At 36.3% G+C, this 12743-nt stretch overlaps 1 protein-coding gene across 1 annotated transcript; it reads right to left on the bottom strand.

Annotated features, from left to right (window-relative positions):
* Positions 1-10085: 10085 nt before the first annotated feature.
* ndufa4b (NDUFA4 mitochondrial complex associated b) lies at positions 10086-11793 on the bottom strand. The gene is made up of 4 exons (XM_056771755.1): positions 11652-11793; positions 10709-10797; positions 10556-10616; positions 10086-10416 (listed from the first exon to the last, which is right to left on the bottom strand). The coding sequence occupies exons 1-4, from the start codon at positions 11691-11693 to the stop codon at positions 10360-10362; spliced, it is 249 nt and encodes an 82-aa protein (XP_056627733.1). The 5' UTR covers positions 11694-11793; the 3' UTR covers positions 10086-10359.
* Positions 11794-12743: the final 950 nt, after the last annotated feature.

The raw sequence follows: 12743 nt of genomic DNA, 5'->3' as shown, positions 1-12743 counted from the left end.
TGTGTTCTGCTCAGTCGTCTCTTCATTGAATTGAACAACATTATCTGGATCTTTAGGCTCTACGATGCTCTACATGTGTACACAGAAAAAACAGCTTTAAAGTGCAAATAAACGCATGCGGTTACAAACCAAACAATAAAATAAATCGTCCATAAAGCCTCGGAATTTCCTGCTCTCTGCAGATGTATTTGCTCATTAAAAGTGTTCTTGATTTAATACAAATGGGAAGAGGTATCGTTTTGATCACTAAACGTTTGTCTGAATTCCACTTAACCCCCTTGAAATAAAGCTGTAGTATAAAAATTGTTCAAGAATCAAACTGATACACACTTTCCACCTAAGACAAAGATCAGATATTTCTTAACATGTAATATAAAGTTCTGTCAAAAGCACAAACTGGTTGATTGTTGTAGTTGAAAATGAGGATATATTTTATGAATTCTGCCCTCAAAACCACCCAAAAATAAACATTTTTGTCAACATTAGCAAGTTTCAGGTCTGGTATTCTGTAGACCAGAAGAAGAACAGCTGAACTCTCCTGGAGAGCATCTGCAGTGATGTCAGTTGTCCTTTATTGCATTTGTGAGCTGTTTACAGGCGCTGTGTGGGACATTTTCTTTCATTTTGTGTTATTCCCTTTGACTTCCATTTCATAATGACATTTCAGACCATTTCAGACAGTAAACAGGAAATGATTAATTTGTTTTTATAGTCTTTCACTGTATTGTGAGGTTCTCTTAACTTTCAGTTTTAAATTGCATTGCAGATTTTAGAAACTGTATGCAGGAAGCACTTACAGCTCTTTTCATAGCTTTCCTCTGAATTACAAGATTTAATTTCTAAATTTCATGATCCATAGTTTGCTAAGAGGATCAGAAAGAGAGGAAGAGAGAGAGAGAGAGAGAGAGAAAGAGAGCCATCATGGAATAGAAGTCAATTCTGAATTTAAAAGAAGAAACAACTGTCAATTAACAACAACAAAAATGAAACTGAACATAACGGCACACAAATGTATGTTCAGTATACTTATGGCTTTGCATTGAATCATTTATCATAAAATGTTTATTGAGAAATCATGAATCTTATTCAAATGTTTATGGGGTTGAAAAGCGATGTAAATCTCATCATACACCATTAAGGGACAACGTGTAATGTTTTGGAAGATCCATTGACAGAAATGCAGTATAATACACATAACTATGTTTTCAGAGGTGTATAAAGACCTTACATAAGGAAGTGTTATGTTTTTATTACCTTAGAATGGTATTTTCTAGCTACATACATTGCTGGTCTCTTTGCATGTAATTCGCCATATGTCAGCCTCTGTAGTGCTTCGATAGGGAGGGCTGGAGTGAGCCGTTGGTTGCAATTCACAAACTCACCACTAGATGCTGCTAGATTTTACTGTCTGGTCCTTTAACCTTTACAGTCATTATTCCTGTCAGTATTCATTTGAATACATTGCTCATTATGAGGCAACTTAAATTAGTATAATGGTCCCAAAAACATGAATAAAAAATTCAATGAAATGCTCATTATTTGATCATTCTGTTGATTTGATTTGTGTTTTATTGTTTTAATTAATGTATTAATTACAAATTTGAAATGGTTTTACAAGGATCTTGCATTATTTAAAGTAAATTTGACAGTATGGTAATTTTATAGCTGTTGCACTCATAACTCACTGCTTCGTGGGGCTTATTGCTTTCTTACCATATGCTCAGCAAGGCCAAGAAACACAGACACAACCAAAGTGGCACAGTGATACTTAAACTATGTAATGCGGTCAGCTGTAAGGAATCAGGTATTTTATGAACATGGCTCAACCAATCAGAATCAAGGACCAGAACTGACCGTTTTATAATACCAAAAACACATGTGACTGCCAAATAACCTTTGCTTGTCTCCAGAGCCTGTTAAGGCCATGGAGAGTGATAAATAGATCCCTGTGGCGAGATGTGAGCAATCTTGTGGCTTTCGCTTTGCAAAAGCATCTTTAGTGACCCATGCCTCCGGTATTGACTGCACCAAACCATCATTGAAACTCACTCAACAAGTTGACACCCATAACCGTACAACAACAAACTTGAAGAAATAGTGATGCATTATTATACTGATGTTGTGTCATTCTGAACACTGAACGATGTGACATTGAGGTGCAGCATGATTAGCTGTCGCACTTTTTTGTCATTCTGGACAATTTGCTTTCTTTTATGTTTTGTGACTGTGCCATTGAAGCGTTCAAGGCTTTGAATTAGCAACGGAAATGTTACGTTTGCTTGCCATGTCATTTTGAGTTAAACCAGACCTCCAGATCACAAATACTGAACAAACGCATATAAACACGAATGAAACATAGCCTACGTTATCATTCTTTTTACATGAGAATAAATGCTATTTATTACATTTAGGAATTGTGTAACATTGATGAATCATTAATGATTTATTAATACAACTAATAATATGAAATACAACTCTATCGGGTACTGAAAGCATGTTCTGCCTTCAGCAATGTTCAACATCAAAGTTTACAGTACATCCATTTTGTAGTGTTTTCCCTAAAATCAGTGCTGGATATGCAAAAGTCTGCATATTTGCTTGAGTTTAATCAGTTTTATAAAAACAGAACAAATCAAAAGATCATTTGTGAAAGTTATACAAAATTTCAGTTGGGTAAAATATCGACAAAAATCACCATTGTTTTAAATAAGAAGATGTCCATATCTTACCATGGGATGTATCAACCCAGCGTTTTTAAAGGATATTCAGATTACTTGTGTATTCGAAAAGTTCAAACAGAGGTTGGCTTAAACCTCATAATGATCTGTTCTTTCTAAAACTGCTTCATGATCAAAGAACTTGTGGACATTATGTGTTGGAGAATGAGTGTGATGTTAAATAGTGTGACGTGAGTTCTTGAATAGTCGTGTTTGGTAAGATTCTAAAGTGGCATTAGAGAGATTGAACTGATGTTGAATGCTTAAAAAGACTGAATACACAGGTTGTCACATGTGGACTGTGGGTCTCTGTTCACGCCAGAAAATAAGCAAAGCCACATACAGTTAAGTGTTATTCATAGATCATACGGTGAATACTGGACACCTGCCACAGACAAGCCCCGCTGCTCCCTGAGGCTCGAGCCGTTCTAAAGCTCATAATCGACCACATCCCACAGATGGTGTTTTAACCACCTACAGAACACATGTCAGAGCCATCACCCTGAACATAATCACCTTATTCTGTCCCTGCAGCTAAAAGAGATCCAATAAGGCCATATTTCATTTGACTTTTCTTTTATTTCTGATAGACTGTTTAAAAGAATAAAAGGGGATATGTCGTAAAGTACACACATGCCCATGCACATGACTTGCAATGATTCACGCTTGAAGAGGAACTTCTTGACACAATGAAAGAATTTTCCAGGCTTACTTCCAAGTTAGGGGGTGAGTTCACTGTCCACCAAGGCAATGGTTTCTATGAGACGCTGAGCGTGAAAACGAAAACGCTAAATTACGGCGCCCGCAACCAGCATTTTGGAGTTTTCAGCCGCGTTAAAGCGCCTTGGTGGATCTGGAGCCTAAAGCATACAAAGTTATAAAATATAGTCACATCATGAACCCTAAAGGTGGTGCCTGCCTAAACAACATTAAATGGATATTTCAGAGGCAAAAAAAAATTCTATACAAACACATCGATTCGCTTCAGAACTTGTCGAGCTGTTCTTTGATCGATGGATGCAGTTTTTGGAGCTTCAAAAGCCCCCCCTCCATTCATGCCAATTCTTCCGCTTGGAAGAAAAATGATACTTATAACTCCGACTGTATTATTCTTCATGAAGAAAGTCATATTCCAACAGGATGCCTTGAGACGAGTAAAACTTGGGAAATTTTTTATTTGCCTGCGAAATATCCCTTTAATTCAACGGCAATTGGCTACATATAAAAGTGATAAAGTTATATGGGTGTTTCTTTAACTATAGTCACATTAATGTCCCAGGATTTTATTATCCCTAACTCTTTATAGTAAACATTTTTGCTATTTCATTTAACTTATATATATTCATTATATATACTCATTTAACAAAATAAGATAATACAATAATAATAATTTAAACAAACAATGAAATGTCGCCATTTTCAACATTTATATTCCACTTTGCAAGTAAACAACAGCGAGAAGCCAAATTGGCATGACATGTGTGTGTGAATGTCATTTCTACCACAAATAAAAACTGATGTGATGTAAATGACATTTGTTCATGACAGTTTTAAGAGAGTTTGTGAAGGATCACAGGATCAAGTGTGAACAGTTAAAGTAACAGGCATATCTTGTGAAAACATCTGCTCTTTTCTATCCTTTCTCTCTGGTTTACACCCCCACAATGAGCGTGTAACTGTCACTTTTCCCCACAGATGAAATATCGCCTCACTGAAGGGACGGAAATGAGATGACAATACCAGAGCTCATTTACTGTACAGCTAGAAATGCTGTTTAAAGACTAGCATCATCTCATTCACTTACTTTTGGAAAAAAGTAATAAAAGTATCTTATAAACTAGACCAACAGGATCCGATCTCTCCTTACTGCTCTCCACTGTCGCTCCTCTCACTGTTTCATGGCTGATTCCCGCTGGAGTGCTGCAATGGTGTCGGGTTTAGCGGCAGGATCGGTTATCAGGGATGAAACAACATCAAAGCCACACTGTTTAAAGACACAAAGCTGTGGATGAGAAGAACTTGCCTCCATCCTATCCTCGCTCAATCTGCATAGAGATGAAGGAAAGAACGGAAACACATTTCAATGCTGGGTTTAAAAAAACTTTATGAAAACCTGCAATTTTACAGAATTTTTACTGTTATTTTTGTCAATGTGTGTCAGGTGCGAGAGAAATCAAGGATGTGTAATGGGGTGCAATGCATTATGGGGAATGAAGTCCATGGGAAGAAAAGGTTCATATTAAGGGGAGTACAAAGGGTAAAAACACAGGGCAACTGGCTGAGAACACAGGGGGGCAGACGTCTATTTTCACCATATTTTTTTCACAAGTCTGATTAAGTCAGTGCATTATTATGACTCAATATTCTATTGAATACTATCCTAAAAACACTATTTTTGTTATTATTGAGTTATTATTATTTTAAGCTATCTTTAAAGAGTTAATGTGGATTTAAATCTAATTGTGTTTCTAATAATAAAGCCTTATAAAACGCCACTTATTATTGAATATAAAGGTACTTAAATATTGAGCAGACAGAAGTGTAACACAGAGCGGCCTAAGTGACATTTTGGGTGAAATGGAGATTTTACATTTAGTCATTTAGCAGAAGTTTTATTCTGGGAACCAGAAATCCACATTTACATGATTACATTTAGCCATTTAGCAGAAGCTTCAAAGACTAAGTTTAAAAATGGATTTCTGATTCCCAGAATGCTTAGCATGAGGCTGTTATTTTATAGTTTTTTTCTGTGGGGATAAAGACTTGGTTATGTTTACTGATCATTTATCTTTGAACAAACTGTTGCCAATTGGTTACATAATTGTAAATCTATAGAAAGCTACTGGCAAACTGCTGCCAGTAATACTGTAGTTTCTACAGACATTGTTTACAGTATATATATATCAAATGAAAGCCCTCAATGAGCTCTTTCTACTGACAAAATCACACTAGTGAAATCTTAATCAATTTAGAGTAGATGTTTCAAAATGGCTGAAACATTGGTACCAAAAAGGCTGTTCACTAAATATACTGTCGTCCATGTGTGTAACATCTTTATAACTGTGATTTACCAAAATTCGACAGATTTGTTTACAGATTTTAACATATTTTTATGTAATACTGTACATTTGCAAGAAAAGCAATAAAAAAAATGCTGTCGTAATTTTTGTACAGTGTGCATTTTTTGAGAATGGGTTGTCATATTAAGCATTGACGATGTGACAATATTTACATTTTCTGAAGAAAAAATATGGGGTGTTCATCTCTTATGAAATTCTGACATGACTTTGGTCCTTGCTTTCATGGAAGTCTATTTTCACCATATTTTTTTCACAAGTCTGATTAAGTCAGTGCATTATTAGGACTCAATGTTCTATTGAATACTATCTTAAAAACACTATTATTTGTTATTATTGAGTTGTCATTATTTTAAGCTATCTTTTTAATGTGGGTTTAAATCTAATTATGTTTCAAATAATAAAGCCTTATAAAACGCCCCTATTATTGAATATAAAGGTATTTAATCACTGATCAAACTTATTATTGTTAAATTGTTTACGTTAATTGGTCTAAATGGTTATTGAAAGTACTGTTCAGATCTTATAATGTCAAATTCATAAAGTCTACTGATCTGGAAGATCTGAGCACAGATTCTTTTTTGACTCTTATTTGGATCACTTATTACAGTGTACCAGTATCTACTGTCAGAAGAACAGCACACAACTTCTGTTTCTCTAACCAGTTCAAGTCGTTTCTACAGTCATTTATTGAGATGCATGGATAGAATGTAATTAAAGGTATATTTGTTCTGTGACATGGTGTTTAGCTACACTACAGTAATTTACTTTCCTCCTATTGAAAGTTTAATACAGGAGCTTTTGGTGTCGACCATCAGCCTGTTCTCAGGAGTATTGCGTTTAACATTTAATTAGAAAAAGACAAACCTCGTGAACATCTCATCCAGTGAAAGTTTGGAGGGATCTTTGATGAAGATAATGTTTCTTTGGGACCAAATGGTCGAGGACACGGCACCGTGGGTTTGTGCTACATTACTTATCAACATCTCTCCAGCCACGTGTATAGATATACTCTCACCACGACCAGTAGAGACATATTATTTACATTCATAATACTATAAACACATCCAACAAAGTGTTTTAAAATGGCGTTTGGGTTAAAGATCTCTTCTGCACTTTATTGTTTTTATAATTTCATGCGCCCTAATAATCTTTTATCAAAGACATGAACCTCCTTGCCCCTTCAAAATGAAATGCTCAAATATGTCCATTGCTTACTTATAGACAGTCTTGCATGTCCATTCTCCCTAAGAAATTAAAATGTACAAAAGATGTCAAATCCTGAAAGGGTTCGATGTTATTTTGAACGTTTGAAAGTGATAATTCAGGAACTGTTTGTGTAAGTGTGGGCATGTGCAAGCGTTTAAGAATGTAAGTTTAGCAGTGAGGACACATGTGATGATATATCATTTGAGCAGACAGAACGAATCAGGGGTCAGACAGTAAAGGTGTGATGTCATAATCCATGTCTCTGTGTTCATCAGGTGACCTCTTCATGTTCTCCTCGTCCCTTTGAATGTTTTACTCGTCCGTGTAACTGTACAGAGAGAGTAACAGCATGGGGCAACAGTGAATCCATCTGACACATGCTGTGTCCTCCTATGACCGAGTACACATACAGTAGATGAACACTTGCAGACTTATGTAGAAATGTTAACGATTTAATATGTATTTTATTCAATATTTCCAGACCTATCTCTTTAAAGACAAGTACACTCAATAAACTCATGCAATAAGGCATCGGAAGTTCATTTGCTTACGCAGTAAATAATACAAGCACATTTGGAGAACATTTGGCATAGTCTACCATGCAACATAAAATGTAACCATTTATCACCGATTTCCACTTCTGAAAGAAAGAGAACTGTAGTGTGCAAACATTGCACATCCATCACAGAAACCTTTAGACATGAAAAACTAAAATGACAGCCTGTGTGATTAATGTTTTTCATTCTCCGCATCAGTTCCATAGCCAGCTGGATTATTTTAAAAAGAACATCGCATACACCCAACTGCCTGGAGGCTGGACAAGATGAGCCATATTATTTAAAGGTACAGTGTCTCATTTCTGTGACCAAAATCAAAAAGATAATGATTGCCCAACAAGTTTCTCAAACAGTCCCCGCATCTACCAAAAAAAAAGAACTCTGTGTTTTTTATAATAATACTTAACATATTGAATGAAGTCATATTCATACCGTAGATTTATAATACCATTAGTAAAGCTGACTTTGTGTTTGCAAAATGAATGTGTAACTGCATGATTACACTGTTGTGGTTTTAACAGGTTTTACAAAGGTGATTCGACCCTATTCACAGCTAAGAGCAACCCTTATGGGAATGTATATTTTACACATCACATCATGCTCTGTGAACTGAACTCTATACATAAACAATTCATTCCTTACTACATCAGCAAAGAGCAGCAGACCTGATCTTAACCTCTACACCCTTTAATCACTTCACGTCTTCCCCAGCGAGCATTAGTTTCGTAGTTTTATTGTCACCTCATTGACTTGCTCCCCATAGGAGGTCTTTGCAAAATCTGAGGCGTAATGAAGTCTTAAGGGCTTAACCACTGATGAAAATTGGCCCTTTATCCAAACAAGCCAGACTTCCTATGTGACAACCGGAGAATCGAGTGTGGGAAAATATCCGCCAGGTCAGCTTGTCAAAAAGAAAGAAAGACAGAATGGAAAAACTGTTTCTGTCACTAACTTATGACATATTTAAACTCACTCTGTGAACTGTTCACAGAAACCTCCCAACCTTTAAAAGTTACAGAGACCTGGGTAACAGATCTGTTTTGAGCATAATGTATGTTTTTATGGCTGGGATTTAGTCTAAACCATTTTGTCATGTTTGCATCTATTTAACAGGAAAGCCTACAGTAAGACATCACTCATCTCAAAGAGAAGAATGTTTGGGGGGCTCTTTTATGTTCTCTTTATACTTTGAACAATGGAGAGAAACTCTATAGAGTAAGTAACACCGCAAGACCCTTTCAAGCAGTCTCTCCCATGTTAGACGCATGTAATCACACACCGTACGATTCGGAAGGAAATACAACTTTGTATTGTAAACATTGTTTGTTCATTTCTTTAGCCTGATAGATGAACTTGCTGGAAGCAAAAACACGGCAAAGAGTTAAAAAATATGTCCTGACATCTGCCGACATTTTAGCCCAGAAAAGATTAAGTGTCACCACCTGCCTGATGCAGGACAAAATATAACCGTTTTATTATAAAATTTTAAACAAAAGGTCAGAAGTTCTTTTTACGTGTACATTATTAATATATATACAAATTTTGAAAATGATGATGTCCATGTTTCAGGATGACCTGACCACTCAATTAGTCCTTTTAATTTGCCAAATGTGTTTTGTAGGGAGCTTTGCAGATGTTTGTGCGTTGTATTAAATGTATACATATTGTTTAATATGCTTAGCCATTTGGAATGAATGGCGTCCTGACTAATGTGATGTTGGTATTGTACTGCATATTGACACCTGTTGGGGTGGATAGGCCTACATCTCACAAAATCTTACGTCATTAAAGATGGAAATTCTAGTAGATTATCAATAGTTATAGTTCTGCTCACAAAAAAGAAATCTAAGAATAATAAGATGATGTAAGTTCTCAATCATGTCTTTACCCTATCTGTACATTGACATGAAACTGTATTTAAAAGCAGTGAGCGTGGAAGCAATTTAACCAAATGGCGCCATCTGGTGTACCACTGAAGACTAAGCAGTTACATTTCACATCACAAATCCTTTTAAAATAAAGAATATGTAAAGCAAGCCGCTTTTATAAAATATGTAATCGTGTTTATTATTTCCACATTACCTTAGGCTTAGTGTAACAATGTGTGACTTTTTACATTGAAATATCTTAAATTTAACAGACAACTAGAAGTGTAGTGTAGGCTAATAGCCTGCATGGTTATTTCCTCTTCATGCATCTTACAAAACTGCATTAATTAATAATTCATTGTGTATCATGCATAGTCACTAATGTTAAAATTTACAGGTTTCATTATCTAACACCGGAATTTGATTATTTGAGTGATTCATACAGTAACACTCACAAATGAGTCATTTATACTAATTTTCATCTCGGATAATTTATTTCAAATGGAAAAATGAACCATTTGAACTAAGTGTCTCGACCGAACCCTATCTCTTAATCTAACCTTGAAAGTCTTGAACGAGACTTTTCTTTCTGAGTCCTCACTCTGCTGGTATGAACGTCAAACTGATTTTCACAAAGTGCACAAGTCAACGCCTGACTCATATTATTGCTGCTATTTTCTTTATTCAGATAACAGGAAGATTTGTACAGACATTCATGAAGGGGTCATTTTCTTTGAGATGTGTAAATAGTGTTAAAAATAATATTTCTATATACTATAAATAATATTTGTATATCTTTGTAGCTGTATGTGTTTTCAAAGGAGCCATCTGTGAAAATGGAGATTCAGATGTTTCAGACATTTCTGAAGTCTGTCTGATGTACTGAATAAACCTTTAGTAAAGAAAACACATTGTTTAACAGAGGCTTTGTTTAAAAGTCGGGTCGGTCCTTCTCCAGTTTAGAGTAGTCCATGTTGACAGTGAAGAGCTGTGGGAGGTGAAAATGAGGTTAATCAGACCATTTTCCATTTTAAAGCGTTTATTTGACATTTATTTGCTATGTTCTTGTCTACCTCATTTACAAACAGTAGACTGCGAAATAGGTCAAATAATAAGGTCTTTTTTACCTTATACTGGTCATTTGGCCCCAGTTTGTTCCAAGGCTCTGGGTTGTTCTTGCGATCCCATCTGTGACAGATTTGTGTGTCAACACTCCATACACACATTATTAAACTTTCAGACTGATGTGATGAGGTATTAAAGGAAATGAAATGACTTACGAGCAGTCAGGATTCTTTAAAGCGAGACGGCACAGGTAAAGCACAGACATGCCCGCTCCACCACCAATGAACACAAACAAAGGAATCAACTTCAGAAAAAAAAGGATATATATTAGACGGGTTAAAGTGGTACCACACCCAAAGGGTGTCATGTCATCATTCAAGGTGTTCCAAATCTGTATATGTTTGTTTGTTCTGATGAACACAGAAAAGGTTTTGGAAGCATGCTTATAACCAAGATCTCGCCCACTCCCCCTTTGACTTCCATTGTAGGAAAAATTACTTTTTTTTTGGTCTGTTGAATACATTTAGAAGATTGTAGGGCAGCAAACAGTTCATGGGCTCTTTTGACTACCATTGCTTTAGCATTTGCACTTAATGGGGAGCTAGATCTATTTGGTTATCAGCATTCTTCAAAATATCTTTCTCTGTATTCATCAGGAAAAGAAATGTATATAGATTTGGAACAACTCGAAGGTGAGTCAATGATGACAGAATGTTCATTTCGGGCTGAACTACCTTTAAATATCATTTATTACCTTTAAATTTGAAACTGCAAACCAGCATGACTGCCCACCAATGAGGAGCAGTATTGATGCTGCCTGTGCTACCTTAAACATTGACGTATCTTATACATTCTGATGTCCTTGAAAGGGCTGTTCATCCCGTACTACATCCTACATAACCTCTATAGTCTACTCTAGCACTGTCAGAAAACGATAATGTTTATACAGAAAAAAATGCCACATTCTGATTTTGCCTTAAAATGCACAGAATATCCAATTGACATCCCATGACCATTCCTATTCCCAATCTTCACAGCATCCATATGGAAATATACCCCTTCGACCTACTGCTACCGGTCGAAAAGATTCCGACACATGAATTGAGAGACGAATCTAGCCCGCAATAGCATCACCAGTAATAAACCTGAAATACTTACAGCCGGGTGGCTTTTCAGTTGTTTTAATACGGTTCCCAGCATGATAAACACGATTAAACAGCGATGTGACGGGTGTTGTAAGATGCCGGAGGACAGTGTGAAGGGATGCGGTGAAGAACAGGTGCAGCTGCTTCGTGCTGAAGACAGGGGGCGCCCAAGGGGTCGAGAGGAGTTTATAGGGATCATGGCAATTTTAAATCAGCCAGATGTTCATGTCTCTTTTATACGTTGTCATATTTATGCCCGATATATGTATAACTGGCATTGAAAAACATACTACATATGTTTCATACTCTGAAGCTGAATTAGCTGGTTCAGTCGTGCTTGATGAGGAATAAACTGGAGACTACCTGCAGGACTCAGGTGTACACATGTTCAGGAAGCAAAGTAACCTGTAGATATGTTTAAGTCAATGTCATTTGTTTTTACTTAAAAAAAAACACGTTAAAGATCATCGCCTTGCTTACTCTCCCTCAAATCTGAGGTAAATCATCATGTAGTGTATTCGCACATAGTGATGTCCGTCCGAGCAGCAAATAAGTGGTAATATGGTATAAAATATTAAGTTTGTAAGGAGTAGAATGCTCTGCTTCCATTAGTGCTGCTGCATATAATAGCACAAAATGTATGGAAAAAACATGGTATATTGACCCGCATAGCCTACTGTTTTTTATCATGCACCTTGCACTTTTGGGATGATGCAAGATAAACACAAATGCCGTTGCCGTGATTTTAAAGTGGGATTTTAAATATACCATGGTTCCAGAATCCTGATGCTCTAAAAGTTCTAGATTTATGTGCAGGATTTTCCTTCGAGGTGTGTGTTTGAATCCAAATGCAGAAAGGTGTGGCTTTAAACAGGCCATGGTTCCAGCTTCCCGACACTCCAATGATTTCTGTAGAGAATTTGAGTCTCCTTTAAATCTCCATGCTTGCATTTTTTAAAACAAAGCCCTCATGCCTGATTAGTTGAGTCAGGTCTGATGAAAGAACTTCTCTCAAAAAACAGATCTCAAGGGATGGAATATCGCTTGACTAAAAAGGGTTTTCTCTCCATCCAAAAAAGTAAAATGAGGCTGCCAATGCCTTTTT

This window comes from Triplophysa dalaica, chromosome 17 (genome assembly GCF_015846415.1).
Source record: "Triplophysa dalaica isolate WHDGS20190420 chromosome 17, ASM1584641v1, whole genome shotgun sequence".
Taxonomy (NCBI): domain Eukaryota; kingdom Metazoa; phylum Chordata; class Actinopteri; order Cypriniformes; family Nemacheilidae; genus Triplophysa; species Triplophysa dalaica.
The sequence above is the reverse complement of the archived record's forward strand: the minus strand, read 5'-3'. Positions and strand labels throughout refer to the sequence as shown.